This window comes from Sus scrofa, chromosome X, assembly GCF_000003025.6.
Source record: "Sus scrofa isolate TJ Tabasco breed Duroc chromosome X, Sscrofa11.1, whole genome shotgun sequence".
NCBI lineage: Eukaryota > Metazoa > Chordata > Mammalia > Artiodactyla > Suidae > Sus > Sus scrofa.
Genome location: NC_010461.5, coordinates 82,793,791 through 82,819,935, shown reverse-complemented (window position 1 = coordinate 82,819,935; position 26,145 = coordinate 82,793,791). Strand labels below are relative to the sequence as shown.

Sequence of the window (26,145 nt, the reverse complement as noted above, 5' to 3'; positions counted from 1 at the left end):
CTCCATATGCCGCGGGAGCGGCCCAAGAAATAGCAACAACAACAACAAAAAAAGACAAAAAAAAAAAATTAATGTGGTACTGTTATGACAGCAGATACAGAGACTAGTGTAAAAGAACAGACAGCTCAGAAATACAATGAGGATATAAAAGATGCCCCACACCACTAATCATTAGGGAAATGTGAATTAAAACCATAACGAGCTATCATTTCACACACATAAGGATGCCTATTAGGAAAAAAAAAACTAGAAAACAGAAAAAAAAGCTTTTTGGTGAGGATATGGAGAAAATGGAACCCTTATGAGATGCTGGTATGAATGTAAAATTCATGTAGAAACACCTATGGGAAACAGAATGGTGTCTCCTCAAAAAAGTAAAAACATATTTACCATACCACCTAGTAATTCCACTTCTGGGTATATATCCAAAAAAACTGAAAACAAGGACTTGAAAAGATAACGTTACACCCATGTTCATGGCAGGATTACTTTACAATAGCAAAAAGCTGGAAGCAACCCAAATGTCTATCAAAGGATGAACAGATAAACAAAATGTGGTATATACACACAATGGAATATTACTCGGCCTTGAAAAGGGATATTGACACATGTTACAACAGAGATGAACCTTGAAGACATTATGCTAAATGCAGTAAGTTACTTGCAAAAGGAAAAATACTATATGATTCCACTTATATGAGGTACCTAGAATAGTCAAACTCACAGAGATTGAAAGTAGAATGAAGGCTGCAAAGGGTTGAGGGGAGGAGGGAATAGGGAGTTACTGTTTAATAGGTATAGAGTTTTAGTTTCACAAGATGAAAAGTTTTGTAGATGGATGATGATGATGTTAGCACAACAATGTGAATGTACTTAATACCAGTGAACTGTATACTTAAAAATGGTTAAGATGATACATTTTATGTTATGTGTATTTAACCACAATTTTAAAATTCTTTTAAGTAGGGAAAAATCAAACTAAAAGTTGGTTCTTTAAGAAGATCAAAAACATTGACAAACTTTTAGCTAGACTAAATAAAGAAAAAAGATACAAGATTCAAATTACTAAAATCAGGAATGAAAAGAAATAGAAAGCATTATCAAAACAAGGTCCTATTATATAGCACAAGGAACTATAGTCATTATCCTGAGATAAACTATAATGGAAAAGAATATGAAAAAGAATATGTGTGTGTGTATATATATATATATATACACACACACACACACAGACATATAGATATCTACATATATTTCTGAATCACTTTGCTGTACTACAGAAATTAATACAATGTAAATCAACTATACTTCAGTAAAATATATATATATATTTTTAAAAAGCTCATGAAAAGATGGCTTCATAGGTAAAATCTACCAAATATTTAAAGAAGAATTAATGCCAATACTTCACAAACTTTTTAGGAGAATACTTCCTAACTTATTCTATGAGGCTGGAATTAACCTGAAACCAAAACCAGACCAAGACATCAGGAGGAAAAACGAGTACCCCTTTATCCTCCAAAATCTATTGGGAGACCAATTATCATCACTTCTGTAAGCCTGAACCAGGTTAACCCGCTTGTATATTTTTTCATCGTCCTCTGTACTTTTCCTATACTACTCATCACTCTTTATTGTAAGATATTTGTTTAACGACCACCTCCCCGACTAGATTCTAAGCTCTATGAGGGCAATAACCAGATGTGTCTTGTTCAGCACAGTGCCCAGTTCTTGCATGAATGTAGTAAACAATTATTCAAAATACCTCCTGCATTCTGCACATTTTTTTCCATTTTGTTGTATTCCTTGATGTCCCAGTCTATTCAGGGAATTCTGAATCCAGAGTCTATCAGTGTATCTGTAAATCCTGTTGTGTCATCCACACATTTGATATGCACACTATTTGAGTTGTTTGAGTCACTGATAATGTGGAAAATGATAGGGCTGATGATAAAGTCCTGAGAAGACCTTGCCTATATACTGATTTCAACACATTACATCAGCAGTCTTTGACTATGACTCCAACTCTAATTATATTATCTAGCCTACATTTTCCATCTTGTCTAGAAGGATTTTTACTAAAGCCTCCACCTCTCTGAACTCTTTCCTTTCCTGGCACCATCTCTAAGTAGAACTGAATAACCACTCCCCCCATCTTTCTCACAACTGTACCTCTTATCACTTCACCTAACTGTATTTTGTAGTAATGTTCACAAATCTGTCTCTGCCACAGGCCCAAGTTCTTGGAAGGTAGAAACTAATCACTTAAGTTAACTTTGAATTCCCAGAGCCTAGCACAATGCCAAAAAGTTAGCTGATACTCAAAAAGTATGACTGAACACGTCTTGCAATTCAGAAATAATTGATTTATGGCATTTCCTCTTTCTGCCATCAGAGGATTCCTATAGAAAATCTAAAAATTGTTTAAATACTCTTACCTGTAGCAGAAAGGAAACAGCATAACTCAAAAGAGCAGGGTGATGGACTAAATTTAAACTGTTTTTATATTCTGCTACTGCAGCTTTTTCTAAGACTTTGGGGTCAACATATAATCCTTTCTGGAAGGGTTTGGATGTCCACAGGCAACCAACCATGGCTGTCAAATAGTGATTAAATTCTTGATAGGTCTTGCTGCTGAAGCTGAACTCTGATTTTGCCTATTGGGAAAGGGAAAAAAAAATTCATCATCACCTAATTCTGTTTCCTTCTTATTCTTAACAGATCATATATCTCTACATTCAATTTTTAAACAATGGTGATTTAACACAGAGATTCATCATCCATACCTTTTGTACCAACTCATTTTTCTTTGCAGCAGTCAAATTTTTACGATATCTAAAAGGGAGAACATAATAAAATTTTTACCACTAAAATGCCTTTGAACTAGGCCACCCTGATGTACAGCAGAAAATTGACAGAACACTGTAAACCAGTTATAATGGAAAAAATAAAAATCACTATAAAAATGCCTTTGATATGTAAGCATAGAGAAAAGTATAACTTTTAAACATAAATATATGCAGATGTGTACATACACAAATATCCAAATGTCTAGTTAAGTTTTTTTCCTTTTGTGGTACATTTTCTTCAAAGAAGAAAAATTAATAGAGGCTCAAATACTGAGTTGTACATTTAAGATATGCACTTGATTCGTAAATTATACTTCAATAAAAAATAAATAAAAGAAATGCTTTTAATGTTTCACTATTTAAAAATTAATAGAGGCTCCAAAGAAGTCACTGATATAGAACATGTTTTCTTAATATGGAAAAAAATGTGCAGTAGAAAGGATAAAGTGAAAACTTAGAAATGTGATTTCTTCTTGCCTAAGAACTACTCTAATTAGATGTTAAACATCTTAACCTTGGGAGAGTCCTACAAACTATGCCAAAAGGGTCCACACTTATGAATTAAAAAGAGTAATTTCTGTCCATAAGTGAAAAAATTAGAAAGGATCAGAAATAATACTTATGGTTCATATAATCAGCAATAGCTTCCCTTATCTCTCTTTTTACCAGAGAAGCTACATAGACTTAAACCAGTTGTCAGAAAATGACTAATTTTTCTTTGAGACATAGCAACAAGAATTAACAATGCAGAGTGCAGCAGTACCACTGCACAAAAGATCCTTAACAACGAATTCTTTTAATCTATATCCCCCACAGTGACATTTTTAAAATAGCACAGTTAAGGAGTTCTCTGGTAGTGCAGCGGGTTAAGGATCTGGCATTGTTACTGCTGTAACTTGGGTCACTGCTGTGGTGTGGGTTTGAGCCCTGGTCCAGGAACTTCCACAGGCTGCAGGCATGGCCAAAAAATAATGGTAATAATAATAAAATTTTAAAAAATAAAAACAACACAGTTAAAATAGTCCCATACTGGAAGGTCATTCCCAAAAGAAAGACATGTTTCCTATTTTCAAAAGTCCTGGCAGAAAATGGATAACGATTTTATTGTACTTAATATTTTACTGTATTATACACAATAAACTTACATATTTATAAATTATAAATTTTTGTATAGCTGTAAAATGAAGATAGAATTATGATATACTAATTCATAAAATGGTACAAAGGCTTTGTACCTGTCCATAATGTAGCAGAGCTGGTTCAGGACACTGGAATCCAGGCTGAGGAGTGCAAGATAGAAGATTCCAGGAGGAAACAACACCACTAATGGAAGGTTATAATTTATATATATGTCACACACCTTTTGGGAAGAATGATAACATTAGCATATAGATTATTCCTTAGAATCCCTTAACCAACTTCACCCAAAGAATCATCACTAGAAAATTCACAATAATATAACATTGGGTTTGGGCCTGATTCATAAATTAAATAAATAGGTAGTCACAGCTGCTTAAAAATGTACCTCACCAGATGGCAACTTCACCGTAGAGGATTATTTCTAGAAAGTCATTATTGAAATCTTTTAATTTTTTCTGGGGAGAGACCTTAGAGTTAGGGAGAAAGGAGAAGAGAGCATTTATTTATTTCTCCTTAAGTCCCATACATGCTGGTTTATCATATGAGTTAGCTGTCAACCTGGAAAACTAAGAAGCATGCTTCTAAGCAAATATAGCACCAGACAACTAGGTATTAGTAAAGGGGGAAGCCAGGAAAACTGAGATTAGTGGGTACTTTCTGGATAATAGTTCTGCCTAGGTCAAATACTATATATAAGATAAGAGGACCAGAATCACAGATACTGGGAAAAATAAGGCAGCAGAAAGGTGGGGGTAGAGAGCTGAAGAAACAAAAGCTATTTTTGTTTTTTAATAGGGGTTGGAGATGGACAGTGAATGAGCAAAAAGTGATATGAAAGACAGACCTATGTCTAGGGCTAGCATTATTCAGGAAAATGTCTATTAAAGTAGTACCTGAACTTCAAAAAAATGCATTTTTCCCCTTTTGTTTTACGAATGTCAGTTTATTCAGGTCAGAATACAATCATTAACTCCAAAATATGTAGCTTATCTTAACTATGCTAATAAGATCATAGCTCAGCTTAGTTGTACATAAAATTTAAACAACAGAGCAATAAAGCAGACAGGCATCACAAAAATCCAAACAGGTAAAATTGGATGTGTACTACCTTCTCATAGAAATCCAAAATAAAGTGCAGCAAGAAAGTACTGCTGCTTTCCAAGCGCATTGCAGTAGTAGACAGCCACCCTACATAGTGAATCAGTTCAGAGACAGAGTTCAGGGATCCACCTAAGGTCGTCTCTCTGCAATAAGAAACCATGTCATTCAGATCCCTAGCAGCAAAAGTCCTTGCAATTTCCAAGCTAAAGCTGGATAATATATAGCAAAAGTTACAGGGAATTTCAGAAAATGACCAGTACTCCAATGTATAATTCACTTTTTTAAAAAACACAGTGATTAGTCATAAAACTACACGGCCTTCTAGGGAACCATTAAGATCAATTCATAGAACATCCTCAGCAATCACTCTACTAGTAAATACCAGAAAAATAAAGGATTAAGCTCCAGACAGACTTTAGATAATATTAGCAACTCCGGGGTCCATAGCAGTCAGCAAATTAGTTTCTAGGTATACAAATCCAAACAAGTTTTGCCTGTTAAAAATATTTTCACTTTAATTTAATTGGAATCCAGTTCAATTCTAAACCTGAATTAGTAAAAATTTTGGCATCTTTCATTTTTTCTAGTAAAAACCAGATCTAAATATTTTATATTTTTCCCAAATCAATGAACCATGACTTTTTAAATCGCACCTGGTATAATTGGTTCAATCTACCCATCTACCCACCCATCCTTCAATCCACTGTTGAGTGGATTAGGAAGACTGGGAAATGTGATTTCACAGCCAATCTAGGCAGCCGATAAATGGTTATGCACAAGGGGAAAGGAACAGTATATAGTCTTAGAGCTGGAGATGATGACACTACCAATGCTCACCAAAATGATGGTTCAGTGCTGGAGCAAGTAGGGAAAGGGTAAAGAGACCATTCAAATAGGCAGGCATCCATACAGTCAGCCTATCACTTAGAAAACTGTAGCTAGCTATGGTTTCTGGCAGCACTTGACACATGCATCTGAAATAATCTGTACAATGGTGACTACTCAGACAGCATCCTTTGAAAGTGTTTCTCCACAGAACACTACTGGCATTTTGGATGAAACAATTTGCTATTCAAGACTGCCTCCTAGTCCCCACTCACTATAGCACATTTAGCACCCCTGGTTCCTACCTACTAAAAGATTATAGCACACTCTTCCCAGCCACTGTGCCGACTAAAAATGGCCCCTGGAGAACCACTGCTGAGAATGGGTTCCCACCCTTCTCTCCTTGCGATCTACAACTAGTTTACTCCCTCTTTGACAGTCATTGATGGAAACTTGGCATTACACTCGTATCTTCAAGACAGAAGGGATTATTGAAAACTTGAGAGCTATATTTTATCATGCCAAGTAGTATTATGACAAGCAAAGTTATCTACAATTATGTTCATTTATTTGTTTAAGAATTTTAGGGAGTTCCTGTTGTAGCACAGCAGAAACGAATCCGACTATTACCCATGAGAATGAGGGTTCGATCTCTGGCCTCACTCAGTGGGTCAGGGAGCTGACGTTGCCATGAGCTGTGGTGTAGGTCGCAGATACGGCTTGGGTCCTGAGTTGCTGTGGCTGTGGTGTAGACCAGCAGCTGCAGCTCTGATTTGACCCCTAGCCTGAGAACCTCCATATGTTGCAGGTGTGGCCCCTCCCCCAAACAAACAAACAAACAAACAAAATTTTAGAAAGCTGAGCCCCTTTTAAAATGCCCTCTCAGGAGTTCCCATCATGGCGCAGTGGTTAACTAATCCGACTAGGAACCATGAGGTTGTGGGTTCGATCCCTGGCCTTGCTCAGTGGGTTAAGGATCCAGCCTTGCTGTGAGCTGTGGTGTAGGCTGCGGACACGGCTCGGATCCTGTGTTGCTGTGGTTCTGGTGTAGTCCGGCGACTATAGCTCTGATTAGACCCCTAGCCTGGGAATCTCCATATGCCACAGGAGAGGACCTAGAAAAGGCAAAAAGACAAAAAAATAAAAAAATAAAAAGCCCTCTCAAAATTTTGATACTAAAAAGGATCCCTGGATTTTTAGAAAGAAAATCTAGAAATTGTAAATCACCTCTCTCAGGGTTCCTAAGACATGGTAATGTAATATTGATGCAAACATACTATTTTTAAAAGAATTGAGGCGTTTGAAGACGTTGAGCATTCAAATGAAATTGCTTTATGATTATGGTTCTCAAACTTCAGCTTGCAGCAAAATTATGGAAGCATATGTTAAAACACAGATTACTGGGCTCTACCTCCAGGGTTTATTTCTGTAGGTCTAAGTTAGGGCCTTAGAATTTGAATTGCTACAGGTCCCCAGGTGATGCTGATACTGCTGGTCCAGGGACCACACTTTGATAAGCAATGCTTTACAAGATACTCTCACTACTCACTAATGCTTCATTTCATCCTAAAAATGATCAGACAAACAAGATATATGGAAACTCTGTGATACTGAATATGAAGAATTAAAATTTTTCAAGTCAACTCCTATGTTTCTATTTTCCATTCTCCTATCAAAGTAGATTACTATAGGGATAAGAACATACAGAAAAATAAGTCTGGGCTAATCTAACCAAGCTAATCACTAGCTATTTGCAACTGAGGCTAAGGGATCCTTATATTATAAGGAATGCAACCTAGAGTTCCTGTCGTGGCTCAGCAGAAACGAATCTGACTAGCATCCATGAAGACACAGGTTCACTCCCTGGCCTCGCTCAGTGGGTTAAAGATATGGCATTGCCATGAGCTATGGCGTAGGTCGCAGACGCAGCTCGGATCTGGAGTTGCTGTGGCTGTGGCATAGGCTGGCGGCTACAGCTCTGATTGGACCCCTAGCCTGGGAACTTCCACATGCTACAGGTGAGGCCCTAAAAAGACAAAAAGACAAAAAAAAAAAAAAGAATGCGACTGATAATATAGGGAATTTGAACATCAATTATATATTTATATATTATATATATATATATAACTTAAATTTTTTAGGTGTAACACTGGTAGCATTTTTTCAACAGCTGAAATGACGTCTGGGTTTTGTTTAAAAAATATCTAGTACAGTGGAGTTCCCGTCATGGCGCAGCGGAAACAAATCCGACTAGGAACCATGAGGTTGTGGGTTTGATCCCTGGCCTTGCTCAGTGAGTTAAGGATCCAGTGTTGCTGTGAACTGTGGTATATGTTGCAGACGCGGCTTGGATCTCATGTTGCTGTGGCTGTGGCCGGCAGCTGTAACTCTGATTGGACACTAGCCTGGGAACCTCCATATGCCATGGGTACAGCCCTAAAAAGCAAAAAAAAAAAAAAAAAAGGCCTAGTTCAGGAGTTCCCTGGTGGCTTAGCAGTTAAGAATTCACATTGTCGCTGCTATGGTGGGGGTTCAATACCTGGCCTGGGAACTAGTACAAAGGATGAGGAACGTGAGGGGGTGTCATGGATGAAAAAAAGTTAACCATGAGTTGATAACTGCTGAAGCTGGATGATGCATACATAAGGGTAACAATCATACTATTTTCTCTATTTTTGATAATGCTGGCAATTTTCTATAATGTAAAGTTTAAGAAAATAATGTTAAAAAACAAACTCATGGAAATGGAGAACAGACTTGTGGTTGCAAAAGGGGAGAGGGAGGGAGTGGGATTGACTGGAAGTTTAGGGTTAGTAGATGCAAACTATAGCATTTGGAGTGAATAAGCAATGAGATCCTGCTGTAGAGCACAGGGAATTCTATCTAATCACTTATGATGGAGCATGATGGAGGATAAGGTGACAAAAAGAATGTATATGTATGTATAACTGGTCACTTTACTGTACAACAGAAATTGACAGAACATTGTAAATCAAGTATAACAAAAAAAAATTTTTAAATAGAATGCTGGAGTTCCCATTGTGGCTCAGTGGTAACAAACCCAACTAGTATCCATGAGGATGCGGGTTCGATCCCTGACCTCACTCAAGGGGTTAAAAGATCCACTGTTGCTGTGAGCTGTGATGTAGGTGGCAAATGCGGCTCAGATCCTGCACTGCCGTGCATATATATATGTGTGTGTGTGTGTATATGTGTGTGTGGTATATGTTGCAGACGTGGCTTGGATCTCATGTATACACACACACACACAGATCCTGCACTGCTGTGCATATGTGTGTGTGTGTGTGTGTGGTATATGTTGCAGACGCGGCTTGGATCTCATGTATACACACACACACATACATATATATGCCAAAGACACTAGGTAGAAAGAGTCAAAACAACCTGATTAGGTAGTTCCTTGAAATTCAGTCTTTTAAAAACTTTCACTTTGAAGGTAAGGCATACATTTAACAATAATGAACTTAATCGAAATTCAGGGCTCTTTCATTATTCTAACTAATGTGCCTAAGCTAATGTACATTAAACTAATGTACATAAGCAAAATACATCAGAGAAACTAAATCAGTACAGTGAAATTACTGATTTTCCTAGCCATCATCGAAATGGACTTTATATATAAGCAAGAATATATTTTATAAAGTGAATGGAAACCAAAGCTGCAAGTTCTAATGTCAGCTTGCCAATGTTTTTCTATATTAAACTCTTACAAGTTACTTAAAGGCTTAGGTGTTGTTTTATGATTTACGTAACAGAATTTGAAGAATTAACCTTCCTCACAGGATTGCAGAGGAGAAGAATGAAGAAAAAGAAAAAAAAATTCAAGAAAAGTATGACTAAACATTTGCATCAAGCAATTAGGTTTCATGGCACACTATTAAACTCCATAGGCAAAGTTTTGTACAGATCAGCTCTTGCGGAGGGTTATAAGATAACTCACAGTGGACTGTTCGTCACAGATTTCACGTGGATGTCCATAGAAAGCCACAACAGCCAATTTTGCAGTAGCTCTTTCAGACACTGAAGAATACTACACTGGGAGGGCAAAACAAAAAAATCATTTGGACGTACCATAGTGAGAGAACTAACAGACCAAACCAGAGACTTAGAGGTGGAAGGGACCACAGAGATTACCGCATTCAATTCAGAACCCAATAGCTGCCACATCTACTAACCCCAAACTCCCAGTCAATCCCACTCCCTCCCCCTCCCCTTTTGCAACCACAAGTCTGTTCTCCATGTCCATGAATTTGTTTCTTTTTTTAAACATTCTTTTCTTAAAACTTTATATTATAGAAAATTGCCAGCATTATCAAAAGTAGAGAAAATAAAATGATTGGTCTCCAAGAGATTTAAGATTAATGGAAGTGTAAGTTTACTATTTTTTCTACAAGACTGCCCCCAGCTTATCAGTGAGGACCAGACTCTTGTTTCCCTAAATTACATTCATTTATAACATATATTACATCATCAAATACAGCATTACCTACTCCTTACTGTCTCCCCTCAGAGATCCTTTGAAGTTGCTACAGATATGAGTTTTCCGCCCTTTTCACCTTGTATCTACAACTGTGATTTACTCCCTCTTTGATGGTCATAAAATTTATCTTCTGTGACTGTAGAAAAGAAACAATTCTATAGTTTTTCCTTTCTTAGGCCTTGATTTCCCAGGGCCTCGTTCAGATACAAGAAATACAGCCTTGAAATAAGTGTGCCTGGAACACGTACAAGGATAAATCATAACTATAAATTTGAAAGCAAACCATACGATCCCCAAATCTAATACAGGAAACCTTTCTCAAATATCCTTAATAAATAATGGCCTAGAAACTAGTTGAGTATCTCCAGTGATAGAGTGATCACTTCTATTTCATACAACAGTTTAATTAATATATATATATTTTTTTGTCTTTTTGTCTTTAGTTGTTGTTGTTCTTGTTGTTGCTATTTCTTGGGCCGCTCTCGCGGCATATGGAGGTTCCCAGGCTAGGGGTCGAATCGGAGCTGTAGCCACCGGCCTACGCCAGAGGCACAGCAACGCAGGATCCGAGCCGCGACTGCAACCTACACCACAGCTCACGGCAACGCCGGATCGTTAACCCACTGAGCAAGGGCAGGGACCGAACCCGCAACCTCATGGTTCCTAGTCGGATTCGTTAACCACTGCGCCACGACGGGAACTCCTAATTAATATTTTTTTAAGAAACTGACACCTCACATTTAGGTCATAAATATGTTCAAGCAACCTTGGAATCATCTAAAACAATCTTTTTTGGTGTCAATTTGACATTTGAAAAGGTATTCGATATTCCTACATCATATTCAGAAAATCTTGGAGTTCCCGTTGTGGCACAGTGGAAACTAATCCGACTAGGAACCATGAGATTGCGGATTCAATTCCTGGCCTCGCTCAGTGGGTTAAGGATCCAGTGTTGCAGTGAGCTGTGGTGTAGTTCGCAGACGAGGCTCGGATCTGGCATTGCTGTGGCTGTGGTGTAGGCTGGCAGTTGTAGCTCTGATTTGACCCCTAGCCTATGCCATGGATGGGGCCCTAAAAAGACCAATAAAAAGCGGGAAAAAAAAAGGAAAATCTCCACTCACCTACTTCATCCCATCCAGCCTCCACATTAGAGGAAGGCATTGATTTTTATGTTTTTGAGAAGGGGACACGTTTTTTTGTTTTTGTTTTTTTTTTTTTTAAATGTTGAGAATAACAGCTCTACCACTCCTAGTTACAGTCTCCAACTTCATCTGGGCCCTTAATGAAGCTCAATAATCCTCTCACTTGTCCTCAATTAGCTGTCTCTCCCATTTTTCTGTAGCTGTCCTAAGCCACATAACACTCTCTTGAAGACCCCTACTCAAGTCTATCTTATTTTGAGTAATTTAAGATTTTTGGGCACAAGTATTTCCATTTCTTGCCCTTTCTTCGAACTGTACAAATATATCTATATATCCACCTATCATTGTCCTCAGTCTTAGAGAATAAATGGTACTTCCCAACCCCTCACCATCCCTTCAAGCAAATCCCTCCATCAAGTCTTCATGTTTTTTTCTGAAACCCTGCACCATCAATTACCCCCCACCTTTCCTCCAATTTCAGTCCCTCCCTCTTCTCATCTTGCTCCCTCCACTCTATCTATTAACATGGTTAGGTTTTTCTCACTCTGGGGACAAAAAAATTTACAACTTTCCCTTGATTCAAAGTCCCACTACAGCTATCTCTCTTGTTCCCCCTCTTTTTAGCCAAACTTCTGGAAACATAGCCAATATTCATTGTCTTGTCTTCATTTCTCATTGACTCCTCAACCTCCACAATTTGGTTTTCACCTTCACACGCCATTGACCCTGTTCACAAAAGGTAGTCAAGACCTGTGTGTTATCAATTCCAAAAGAAACCTTTTTTTGGTCTATATCTTTCTGGACTCTCCTGGGATATGTGGCAATATCTTCCCCTCACTCTTCCTTGATAACCTGTATTCTCTCTGTTTCTTTGGTGCTACCGTTCTGGTTCTTTTCATACCTCTTAAAAAGGTTCCTTCATAGACGCTCCTTTTCAGTGAAAATTAAATAGTGAGTATTCCCCTGATTTCTGTCTTTAGTTCACTGTCTGTTTCCCTTCCTCTCCCCACCTCCACTCTCAAATACATGTGTATGTGTATAAACGTATATATACTTATTAGGCAGGACCATATGAAAGTGCCAATTGTCAAATATCTTAGACCTATAAAAATAGCAATTTCATATAGTTCAACCTAATATTTACAGATAAATAGCACTCTATATTGGTAGAAGATAGAAGAAATAAACACTAACCCAGTCAAAAGATAAGAGAATCACAAAAAGCTGAAAAATGAAGTCCCGGAAACTATGTTATCTGAAAGAGGTGGTGTGTATTCTCATGTGAATGATGATGCTGGTAAGGTAGTTAAGTTACAAATAATATAAATAAACCTCAAATCCAAGTTAATGTGATATGCAATTAATAAAGTACCATTTGATTGTGACGGATACTAAGCAGAACATACTTTTCCTGTAAATGTGGCCAACAAGAATAACCATTCTATAAGAAAGTGGCTCTCAGACAGAACTAGAAGCCACAGTGGTCTTTCTGGAGAACAAAATTGCAATACATTTTATTTTATTATATAAGATTAGAACAATTTTATTAGCAGAAAATAACTATATTACAAATATGCAGTATGAATGCCACATGCAATTTTGTTTGCTTTAGTTATTACTATATTCCCAGTGTCAAGAAGGGCATCAAGCACTTAGTGGATGCTCAATACATATTTGAGAAATAAATAAATGTATCTACAAACTATCAACCACAACAATCAAACTAAGTATGCTTAAGTTATTTCCCAGTTTGTTTTTATTAATAATTCATTTGCAGAGTTCCCGTCATGGCTTAGAGGAAACGAATCTGACTAGCATCCATGAGGTTCAATCCCTGGCCTTGCTTAGTGAGTTAAGAATCCAGCGTTGGAGTTCCTGTCATGGCGCAGTGGTTAATGAATCTGACTAGGAACCATGAGGTTGCAGGTTTGATCCCTGGCCTTGCTCAGTGGGTTAAGTAAGGATCCGGCGTTGCCGTGAGCTGTGGTGTAGATTGCAGACACGGCTCGGATCCCGCGTTGCTGTGGCTCTGGCATAGGCCGGGGGCTACAGTTCTGATTATACCCCTAGCCTGGGAACCTCCATATGCCACGGGAAGTGGCCCTAGAAAAGACAAAAAAAAAAAAAAAGAGTCCGGCATTGCCATGAACTGTGGTGTAGGTCACAGATGCATCTCGGATCCTGCGTTGCTATGGCTGTGGTGTAGGCCAGCAGCCACAGCTCTGATTCGACCCCTAGCCTGAGAATTTCTATATGCCATGGGTGTGGCCCTAAAAAGACAAAAAAAAAAAAAAAAAAAAAAAAAAAAAACCTATTTGCCATTTGTTTATTCACTTCGTCATTTGCTACAAGTGGGACAGTTTAGGAAAATTATGTGACAAAACCTTAAAAACAGACAATTTTGGAGTTCCCTTGTGCAGTGAGTTAAGGTTCTAGCGTTGTCATTGCTGTGGCTGTGGCTCTGGTTACTTTTGTGGCAAGGATTCACTACATTCTTCCGCACACTGAGGGCATGGTCAAAAACAAAACCAGAAAATTTTACATGTTAACTTTGATTTGAATGATGCAGCACCTCAAGTACAGGTCCACGTGAATCTTGTTGGAAAACTACTGCTGTAACATAAGTTTGAAATTGTGTACCATCAGCCCTACTGAATCTAAGCAAGATGATTTTTTTCTTACCTTGAAGTAAATAGTTGATGTAAAGAAGAGCCGTGATAGATGGTCAAAAAGAAGTGGTTTCATCTCTAAAAATTAAAAAAAAAAATCATTCAACCCTTTTAACTAATATTGCATTGAATTAAATGACTAAATTTTCACGATACCTACCAGAGAAGCTACTAAAAGGAATCCAGCTCACGAGTTGAAGGAACTGTGATCGACAACAGAAGCCATCCCAGAGAGGAAGGCTCTTATACAGGAATGCTTCACAGGAATAAAACCCCTCCTGTAACACAAGAAGATAGTAAAACCTTGCATGGAACTTTTTAGTCATAATTACTCTCAAAATAACCAGTTTCTTTTGTGCTAGAGTTGTTTTACTCTGAGACTAATTTTTTTTGACATCAATATAATTAAAAGCCTTGGGTTAGGTGCCAGACTTTCTCATAAAAAGGATTAGATGACTAATATTTGGATACATTACCGTCTTTATCAACATAGTTTTCAAATACCATAAAACTTCATCAATTAGAAAGAAGGTAAAAAGCCAAGTTATGGAATATTTTTAAAGATAAATGAAATTGCTTTATTTTGGAGTAAATGCAGTCACTTGACTAGTTAACGAAGCACATAGAATGTTATATAATAAGACTAGAATTTCATTAGGGGCCATAGACCAAATCCAAGCTCTGGGCAGCTCCGCCTGAAGAGGGCTGAGTATCTAGGCTGCTAATGTTTCTACCAAAGTAAGGATCCAGGGCTTTCCTTTATCTTTCTGAGTCTCAAATGGTGGCATGCACCAAGACTATTCTGGACCTTCTTTTCATGACATGAATTTCCTGGACAGTCTCACCTATAACAGATAAAACCTCCACCTACATCATGAGGAGTCCTAAATTTCTAAATCTCTAGCCCAAATCTCATTCCTGATCTCTAGACTCATTATCCAACTGTTTACTGGACCTCTTAGACATCCCATGGGCATCTTTTAAATCAAATATATCTTTCCTTCCTAGCCTGCTTTTCTCATATTCCCATCATCACCCTCCTAAGCAGGAAATCTAAGTCAACCTAAATTCATCCTTTTATCCTCACCACCATTATCCACACTCAACTTCTAACTCCATGGTTTCACACCAAATCCTTAAGATTTATTCAACATTCACTGAGAATGTCTTTTGTACCAGATACCAAGTTGAATACCCATACTTGAAGTAAATTTAGACAAGGTTTCCACCTGCTGGGAGCTCATCGTATGTGGAAAATAGATGCTGAAAGCACAGGTAAACATAGAGAGCTAAGGGAGCACATAGGACAAACATATAACCAAGACTAAGGAAAGGCTTCTTGGTGATGCTGATACTGACACCTGAGTTGCAGCTTAAAGTACAAATCAGGGTTACCCAGGACAAATAATTAATTGGCTGGAATATCTTTGATGACCAAAAAATATTTGTTGATTATAAGAATACATCCATGAGGAGTTCCCATCATGGCTCAGTGGAAACCAATTTGACTAGCATCCATGAGGACACAGGTTCGATCTCTGGCATTGCTCAGTGGGTTAAGGATCCAGTGTTGCCATGAGCTGTGGTGTAGGTTGCAGACACAGCTCAGACCCCATGTTGCTGTGGTTGTGGTATAGGCCAGCAGCTGTAGCTCTGATTTGACCCCTAGCCTGGGAACATCTACATGCTGTGGGTACAGCCTAAAAAGATGAAAGAAAAGAAAAGGAAAGGAAAGGAAAGGAAAGGAAAGGAAAGGAAAGGAAAGGAAAGGAAAGGAAAGGAAGAGAAAGAAAGAAAGAAAGAAAACCTCTATGAGATTTATCTTACTGGCTAATTCAATTAATTGAATGTAATCAATTACATCTTCAGTCTGTTCTCTAAATTAGAGACTTTTCTCTTCTACTTGCATAATTTAACAAATTGTTTCTTCAAAGCCAAGAGTGCAAAGATAAACATCAGTTCAACTTGGCTCTATTTATGATTTTAAAATTGAGCAAATATTATTTACAAAAGATGTCAAGCACTGAAGAAAAGGTTTTCAATGGATATCTAAATAAATGAAGTGGCCAAGTGTGCAGGAAGCAAGCAAAATCTTACTTGTAAGAAGCACTCTGCCTTAATGATAGTGTTCAGGAAGTTAGTAAATTCTTTTCCATGTTCATAATTATTCACCTTGTACCAAATACATTCTGGAGAAGAAATATTAAACATAAGTCTTTGGTTGCGCAACAATTAAAACTACACAAAACATAATCATGACAACTCTAAAGTGACAAATAAATGACCAACATAAACAAGCTATCAGTCTCATATATCTTAGCCAGCTCGCACTGGAGATTGTAAAATATATGTGGAGGTGAAGTGAGATATTCCTCAAGAACTTGTTAATACAAAGGGAAGCTTATAGTGAAAAATAAACTGGTAAAAATCACATATAATGAGTGTGATTAGCTTTATGCCACACCACACAGTAACCCAAGAGACTGTAAATGTATGAATTAAAAGTCTGAGGATGCTTAAACTTCAATTAGAGTGAGCTGAGGGTAATCTAAGGGTGGGAAAACTTTAGTGAGTAGAAATCTAACAGACTGTACCATATCCTATCTAAAGAAAGACTGTGAGTAGAAAAGGAGAGTTAGCCTGGAACCTAAAACTGATGTTAAATACTTGAAGAGCCAGGATTCGCTTATACAGGAAGGAAACAACCTGGTGAACACAATACTATCTTTAGAGAAATCGAACCCCTTAGAAGAATGAAGGATCGGGCTTTTCTACAGCATGGATGAAAAACTCCCTCGCTGTCCTTTCCTTCAGTTCTAGAATAAGGAAGCTTCTGATGACTAATTAGGCTATCATATATACTGATAGCAGAGAGGAGCTATTTTAGTCGGCAAACATGAACATTAGGGTCACCAGAAAGAATTACTTCTATTATGAAATAACAAGATATTCTGGCTTATCCAATAGCCTGAGTTTCATTAGCATCAATCTGATGATTCTGGGGCCTTAACAGCAAATTTCTGAACATACAAAGATGAGGAGGCCTTGGACCATGACAAAGTGGAGCTATCCAGTGAGTTTTGGTGGCCATCCAGCAGGGTTTCCTTAACAATACACCCCCTTTATTAATGCCTCCTTAAAATTACAACAATGGCATCATTCAGGCTCTGAATATATGATTTTCAGAGAAATAATTATAGCATATGAAGTTTCCTCCTGACTAGAAGTTGGCACCTTTTTAAAACAAATCCATTTGTAAACAATCATTCCTTCTTCATTCATCCAACACTTTTAAGTATCAATTTTCACCTTCTTGTAATGTTTGACTCAACCAGTGATAAAGCCTCAGTAAGACTGACTCATCTCTGACACAGTTAATATAGTGAAGTAGTAGAGAGTTGTTCAGCACTGCGCCCATCTGAGAAGGCAGCTGCAAAGACAGAACAAATGGTCAACTGTAAGTGTATGAAAAGGAGGCCAAAGCAACCAGGAAATCATCAGATAGGAAACATATAACAAAAATAAAGGCCATGAAGATCAAATGGAAAATGCAAATAAGTACATGGTCCAGTCACATACCTCTAAGCAATGGATGTTCTGTAAGAGTTGAGGGAAGCTTTTAAGTTGTTCCAGTGGAAATGATCCATTGCTATTGAAATAATCACAAAGATTCATCCCTTTTTTTCCACTTTCTTTACTGGCGTTATGGGAATTTAGCACTGGTATAAGTGAGTGAGAATTCCATTTCTAAAAAAGAAAGACAATAAAACAATCTGTCCATGGACTAAACAGATTACAAACTATAAATCTAAGAGTACTTGTTAAAGTAGCTCAATGAATGGAGTTTAATGTGGTTTGCATAGAATCCTGGGTAATTAAAATATATTTAAATATCTGATATGACTCGGTCACTTTGCTGTACAACAGAAATTGGCACATTGTAAACCAACTATACTTTAATTTATAGATAGATAGATAGATAGATAGATAGATAGATAGATAGATAGATGTTTATTTAAATACATACAATCTCTCCCAACTTCTGAATGGTTACTGTTAACTTTAATAAAAGAAGGTCATGCAGTCATTTGGGGTTTAATTAAATTTTATTTTTGTGTTTTTAAGGCCGCACTGGCAGCACAGGGAGGTTCCCAAGCTAGGGGTTGGTGTGCCTGCCTATGCCACTGCCACACCAAATCCGAGCCACATCTGTGACCTACACCACAGCTCATGGCAACACCAGATCCTTAGCCCACTGAACGAGGCCAGGGATCGAACCTGCATTCTCGTGGATACTAGTCAGATTCATTTCCCATTTGGGGTTTTAGATACTTACTCTTTTTATAGGATGGACATTAGTTAACATCAGCTTTAAAGGTTCTGGAGCAAGTCCCTGATTCCTTTGCCTCAGAGCAAGCAGAGCTGTCTTCCACAGATTCTCTGAATTCTTAAAAAAGATCTATAAATTTGAATATAAATACATGAGAGGAGGTATCATAAGTTGGAGCAACATAAAATCTAAAACTCTTCATTAATTGAAAATACATTAATTATGAAATATTTTTCACCCATGGAAATTTTTTTTCTAATCAGGAATCTATTAAATATATTGAATGGAATCAAAATGAAATGTCAAACCCTAAAAATAAAAAACTTCCCAGAAACAATACCACAATACTAGATTTTAAAACAGTATGCTATTAACATTTTAGTCCAAATCTATAAATTAACTTACTCAAAATAACACATTTCAATCTAATTATGACTTATCACTCGTTAATCCCTTACCTTCTTCCTCATAGGCAATGACACAGAAATCAAAGTAGGAACAAAGAATTTATACAGGGACAACAAAGCCTGGAGATGAGGCTGCATTCCCTGAAACGATAGTTTTCGATTTTCAATTCTGTGTCCAATAAGAAAAAAAATTAAAAATAAAATAAAAAGATTAAACATATATTCAGACACAATTTTATTATATGATATATAGATAGAGGAAGATGCTATAGAAAATCAAGGAATAAAAACCCAAACATTTAAATCAACTATCATAAAGCAACCGTCGTCAATTTGTCATCTTCTCTTTTATGATCTTTTCCTATATTTTACTTCTTCCTTATATTTTATCTCTTCTTCTCTGCCCATGTCTTAGGCTTACCAGTCATCCCTGCTAGCACGGCTTACTCTCACTGGCAGAGAGAGTATTCACTCAGGACCCAAAGTTTACTCATTCTTGATTTAGACAGGAAGGTTGGAAAGAGAAAAAAGGAAGCCAAGAAAACCGAACAAAGGACATATTCATACCTTATCATCATAATTCCGGGAAAATTCACTAGGATACCTAACAATTGGCATGTAGAAGTCAAAAAGCTTGATATAACTGAAACAAGTCTTCATAAAAACATTTTACAATGACAGAAGTCATTACTGCTGGCTACCTGCTTTTGATACAGCTGGCTATCCAGAAAAAGCATACCACTAAAATTCCAAGGAAGAAACCAAATTGTTTTATTATATTACAATTTTGTTGAATCAAATACTGTACAAATAAGGCAGGCAGAAAATGGGGCTTAGAATTACAGTATTCCTATCTTATAATAGCTTCTCGACATTAAATTTATTATAACAAAACCAAAATGACCCATTATCGATGCTGAAATGTCTCTGATCTCTAATATCAATCAGTATCAGTGTTTGCTTTGAGTTGGAATTTTTTTTTCTTTTTAAGGCCACACCAGTGGCATATGGAAGTTCCCAGGCTAGGGGTCCAATTGGAGCTGTAGCTGCTGGCCTCACCACAGCCACAGCAATTCGAGATCCAAGCCACGTCTGCGACCTACTCCAGAGCTCACGGCAACACCGGATCCTTAACCCACTGAGAGAGGCCGGGGATTGAACATGTGTCCTCATGGATACTAGTCAGATTTGTTACCACTGAGCCACAACAGGAACTCCTAGAATGTTTTTGAAAGAGCAAATATTTAGGAATGGAGAGACCTTTAGAACTTACTGTCTAGTTCACTAAACCTATCTTTGTTGTTAAACAAAAGTGAACACTTTCTTAAAAGAGAAAGCAAGAGATTTCCAGTACATATTTAATTCTGGGTCCTCCCAATGCCCCACCAAAAAGCAAAGGAATTTTTTTTTTGTCTTTTTGCCATTTCTTGGGCCGCTCCAGCGGCATATGGAGGTAGGCTAGGGGTCGAATCAGAGCTGTAGCCGCCAGCCTATGCCAGAGCCATAGCAACGCAGGATCCGAGCCACGTCTGCAACCTACACCACAGCTCACGGCAACGCCGGATCGTTAACCCACTGAGAAAGGGCAGGGACCAAACCCGCAACCCCATGGTTCCTAGTCGGATTCGTTAACCACTGCGCCACGACGGGAACTCCAAAGCAAAGGAATCTTCAAAAACTACAATTTCAAAGAGAACAAGAGAGTAGACTATAGCAGTTGCAAGGTCTCAACAAGACTTTGGAACCTAGAATAAAGATGGACAAATAGGGAATTCTCATCATGGCTCAGTGGTTAACGAACCTGACTAGTATCCGACTAACACAGATTCGATCCCTGCCCTTGCTCAGTGGGTTATGGATCTGGCATTGCCGTGAGCTGTGGTGTAGGTCACAGATGTGGCTTGGATCCCGCATTGCTGTTGTTGTGGTGTAGGCCGGCAGCTGCAGCTCCAATTCAATCCCTAGCCTGGAACCTCCACATGCCATGGGTGCAGCCCTAAAAAATAAAAGGACAAATAGTAACAAACTTAGCAAAATAAAGAAAATGAAACCTAAGGCTGCAACAGAAAAAAGCCTCAAAAGCAGCAGATTAATGCTTGAGAACTCCCAGACACTCAGGAATCTGAGGGATCAGATACCTCTGAAAAGTGGGAGTGCAAGAGAGCTGAAAACAGAATGATTGGTTGAAAGCCTACTTAAGAAGCAGTTAGAACCCCAAATTCCTTCACTACCCTGGCAAACATCAGGGTTTTACTCTCTGAAAATGAAGGTGGAATCAGCCAGCAGGTAGAACTGAGGGAGTGTACCAGAACCTTTCACAATCCCTTTCCACTGCTTAAGTCCCAGAAACCTAGTAGCCAGGTTTCTAGCCCTGTGATGATTAATTTACGTGTCAACTTTGCTAGACCATGAGGGGCCCACATCAAACATTCTAGGTGTTTCTGAGAGTGTTTTAGATGAAGTTAACAATATTTAAATCAGTAGACTCTGAGTAAAACAGACTGCCTGTCATAATCTGGGTGGGCCTCATTCAGTCACTTGCCAAAGCTTATACAGAATAAAAAGACCATCCTCCCCCAGGCATGAAAGAATTCTCCACCAGACTGCCAGCTGCCACTGGACTCAAACTACAGCATTAGCTCTCCTGGGTCTCCAGCCTGCAAGCCCACCTTGCAGAGTTTGGACCTGTGAGTCTATAATCATGTGAGCCAATCTCTCTTTCTCTCTCTTTACACAACACACACACACACTCCACACATCCTAGTGGTTCTGTTTCTCTGGAGAAGCATGACTAATACAACCCCTTGGCAGGAAACAGGAGAATTTGTCTTTGGGAAAAGTGACATCATCCTTTGGGGGATTCTCCAATGAAATATCAAGACCCTACAATGAACAAGTCCCACTCATGTACACAAGTTTCCAATCACCATGTTAGTGCTTTATTATTAAATATGGGCAAACAAGTTTTGCCAGGTATTTGAGAAAAGCCTCTACCATGAAAGACCAAACAAACTCAAAAAAGGAACTCTGAGGAAATAGAGACAAAGTTGGGAACAGGAAAAAAAGAAATCACAGCCCAAATTACACAGGTTCATACCTGGAGAATCCCGGAAACCATTCTCATCAACCTTTAAGATAAGACCCTAACTTCCCCTTCCTTTCCCGAAGACTGCTCTCAACAAATAGGGCCTGGTGCATATAACAACATGCCTGTTCTACTTCCCACCATTCATGCTTACCATCAGAAAGATAATTTCTGTGTTTTGTGTGCATCATGATGAGAAGTTATGGGGCATGGATATGTATAGAAGGGACATATGCTTCTGCAGTTATCAGAAATTTACATCTCCAATACATTTGGTCACATGAGCTGATTATGCCTGTTATCATTTTACATCTTCGGTTACATTATGAGCATGGCTATGTCTTCCAGGTTTGATATTGTTGGATGTGGCCAAATTCACCAAAATCCAGCTTATCAACAATTTCATGAACACATCTTTATAAATGGGCATTGACAATAGAAAAATTTAGTAATATACTATATAGAATGTTAATTGTGAAGCCATACATTTAATATCTGGGCTTAATTCTAGACAATGTACTAAGTCATTTTTTTTTTTTGTCTTTTTGCCATTTCTTGGGCCGCTCCAGCGGCATATGGAGGTTCCCAGGCTAGGGGTCGAATTGGAGCTGTAGCCACCGGCCTACGCCAGAGCCACAGCAACGCAGGATCCGAGCCACGTCTGCAACCTACACCACAGCTCACGGCAACGCCGGATCGTTAACCCACTGAGAAAGGGCAGGGACCGAACCCGCAACCCCATGGTTCCTAGTCGGATTCGTTAACCACTGCGCCACGATGGGAACTCCAGAAGTCATTTTTTTTTAACTTGAGCACATACTTGTTTCAGTTAATACAAAAAGCACGATCTTATTTATGGTAAGATTTTCGTATACCATTGAAATGTTTTGCTTTTAACATGGAAAAATGTATATCTTTTTCATAATTTCTATTAATGTCAAATATAATTAAATTTGGAAAAAAGCATTATCATTACTATCCTCAAAGAGATAAGAGGGGAGTTCCTGTTGTAGCTCAGTGAGTTATGAACCCGACCTGCATCCATGAGGACGACTAATATCCATGAGGACGCAGGTTCGATCCCTAGCCTTGCTCAGTGGGTTAAGGAGTGGCATTGCCATGAGCTGTGGTGTAGGTCACAGATGGGGCTCAGATTCTGGTGTTGCCATGGCGTAGGCCAGCAGGTGAAGCTCAGATTCCACCCCTAGCCTGGAAGCTTTCAAATGCAACAGGTGTGGCCCTAAAAAGCAAAAAAAAAAAGGAACTCAGAGAAGATATTCCACCCAAAGAACCAAAACAGGAAGCCATAAAGCAGGAACACTCATTCAACTGAAACCAGTAGGAAACTTCACACTGGAGAAAAACAAATGTGCATGTGTGTTTGTGTTTTTCATGAAATTTAAATGCCTCTACATAGGTCATGCAGGCTTCAACTGTTAGGCATAGGCACTACAACTTCCTATTGTTTCATACCCAAAGCTTCACAGACTTTGTTACCTGGCAAGTATAGTAGAAATAACAAAGCAAGAAAGCTGTAAGGACAAGAGATAATATACTGGAGTTTCAGTATTCATAAAAGAATGCTTTCCTAGGAGTTCCCATTGTGGCTCAGTGGTTAATGAACCCGACTAGTACCCACGAGGATGTGGGTTCGATCCCTGGCCTTGCTCAGTATGTTAAGGATCCTTCATTGCCACGAGCTGTGGTGTGGGTCACAGACACGGCTTGGATCCTGCATTGCTGTGGCTGTGGTGTAGGCCAGCAGCTACAGCTCCGATTTGACCCCTAGCCTGAGAAACTCCATATGCCATGGGTGTAGCCCTAAAAAGACAAAAAAAAAAAAAAAAAGAGAGAAAGAGAAAGAGAATGCTTTCCTAGATCACAGCCACAGAATAAATAAGCTAGTCACATTAATAAAATAAGAGTCATTTTTGGTGAATAAGTCTAACAATTATTTACCAGCCATACCAGCCCAGCTCTGTTAACAGTTTCTGCTATTTGTCTTTGCTCATTCTGTTCCCTCTGCTAAGAGTGCTCTTCTCTTTCTCCCTGACCTAGTTAAAGTCCATTCACCATAAACACTGCTCCATGACCCCAGTTTGATTCTGATTTCTTTTTCTGTTGACTGAGCTTCCCTAGACAGTGAGTTCCTTGAAGATAATGATGAATTTGATTTTATATCCCCAAAGCCTAGCTCAGTACCTAGCACATAGTTCATTGGCCAGTTTTAGGTCTTTTCAGTACTCACCATTTTGACCTGAAGATCAAGCAGTTTTCTCACACGAAATGGTTTGACTAGAAAAGGTAAAGAAGTACTAAGTTTGTGATTCAGAATAAAAAGAAACCTTGTTCATGTACCTTCTCTTTACAACACATCAAGAATAAAATTACCCTCTTCAGTTAAGCCATTAAGCAGATGCTCTTAGATAAAAGTACTAAAAAGCAATTCCTGCAAAACCCTGTCATGGAGCTAATGCTAACAGTAAACTTTATAAAGGCCAATACAAATGTTAATTCCACAGAGCAAGTGTAATACAATTGGAATGAAAATACTCACCGTTCTCTTTTTTGGTAAGTAAACATAACAAATGGCAGACATAAGGGCACTGTCAAAATATAAAAATTTTTTTAAAAATGACAATATATCTTGAACAGAGCAACAATGCATTTTCCTCAAATGCCCATCTTACATTGATTAAGTAAAAAGGCTTCAGGACTTCACTGAACAATAGTTTTACAAAGCTTCTCTTTTTCATACTACACAGTAGTGATTTTTTTAAAAAAGTTTTTAATTGGAATCCCTTAATGCTACTTTTAAAGTTACTTTTGGAATACAATGATAATGCAGACAATTTGAAAACCAGAAGATTCTTCTACCTAAAATTCATGTATTCCTTCTAGTAGTCCTTATTTATTAAGATATAAACTTAAAACTTTTATCCTGATTTTCTACTTAAAAGTATTTTCCCATGTTATTTGTTCTTTAAACTGATCATTTTCAATGATCTTAATATTCTGGTGAGTGGATATGCTATAATTTAATTAATCATTTAGCCCTCAGTTTGGCAAATAACCCACAAACTGTATTTTGGTTGACATGACTCTAAACTTTAAAAGTACAGCATTCCTTGTAAGTTGGTGCAGCCACTATGGAAAGCAGCATGGAAGTTTCTCAAAAAACTAAAAATAGTTTCCATATGATCCTACAATCCTACTCCTGGGCATACATCTGGACAAAACCATAATTTAAAAAGATACACGCACCCCATGTTCATTGTAGCACTATGCACAATAGCCAAAACATGGAAACAACCTAATTATACATCGAAACATGAAGGGATAAAGAAGATATGGTACATATATAAAATGGAAAACAACTCAGCCATAAAAAAGAATGAAATAATGCCATTTGCAGCAACATAGATGTAACTAGAGATTCTCATACTAAGTGAAGTAAGTCCAAAAGAAAGACAAACACCATAAAAGTTCCTATTTCTTGATCTGGGTAGTATTTATACAAATGTGTTTGGTTTATAAAACTTAATTGAGCTGACCACTTACAGGCAATTTTCTCTATGTATACTTATATATATATATATATATATATATTTTTTTTTTTGGCCACACCTGCAGTATATGGAAGTTCCTGGACCAGAGATCGAATCCAAGCTGCAGCTGCAACCTATGCCACAGATGCAGCAATGCTGGATCCTTAACCAACTGCACCAGGCCAGGGACTGAACCCACATCTCAGCAGCAACCTGAGCCACTGAAAAGACAATGCCAGATTCTGCACCACAGCAGGAAGTCCCTTTAATAAATCTTTTTTAAAAGACAGGAAAAAAGAAAAGAAAGTATGTTGCAATTATGTGACAAACATTTATGAACCATTCCTATTCACTCATTCATTCACTCATGAAATAAATACTTATTAAGCAGTGGATAAAAAGACAAAAAGGCCTGCCCTTAGAAGTTTACAATACTAAATACTTGGGTTATAAAAGGCTCAGTCCCTGCCTGGAAGAACTCTTAAGTATATATCCAAAATAATTCTAAGCAGGGGTTTGAACAGACACTTGCACAGCAATGTTCACTG

General features: G+C 38.0%; 1 protein-coding gene across 1 annotated transcript in view; it reads right to left on the bottom strand.

The window, feature by feature from the left end:
- The window catches only part of CENPI (centromere protein I), a 50,277-nt gene that overhangs the window by 6,716 nt on the left and 17,416 nt on the right, over positions 1-26,145 (bottom strand). Inside the window, exons 6-19 of the mRNA XM_003135236.4 lie at positions 24,607-24,655; positions 24,298-24,344; positions 19,016-19,105; positions 18,564-18,686; positions 17,807-17,974; positions 17,537-17,657; positions 16,325-16,416; positions 14,388-14,505; positions 14,241-14,305; positions 9,877-9,971; positions 5,098-5,233; positions 4,085-4,209; positions 2,787-2,835; positions 2,439-2,657 (exon numbers count right to left, since the gene is read on the bottom strand). Of these exons, the coding sequence (XP_003135284.3) occupies positions 2,439-2,657; positions 2,787-2,835; positions 4,085-4,209; positions 5,098-5,233; positions 9,877-9,971; positions 14,241-14,305; positions 14,388-14,505; positions 16,325-16,416; positions 17,537-17,657; positions 17,807-17,974; positions 18,564-18,686; positions 19,016-19,105; positions 24,298-24,344; positions 24,607-24,655 (1,497 nt within the window). The remainder of the gene's footprint in view (positions 1-2,438; positions 2,658-2,786; positions 2,836-4,084; positions 4,210-5,097; positions 5,234-9,876; positions 9,972-14,240; positions 14,306-14,387; positions 14,506-16,324; positions 16,417-17,536; positions 17,658-17,806; positions 17,975-18,563; positions 18,687-19,015; positions 19,106-24,297; positions 24,345-24,606; positions 24,656-26,145) is intronic.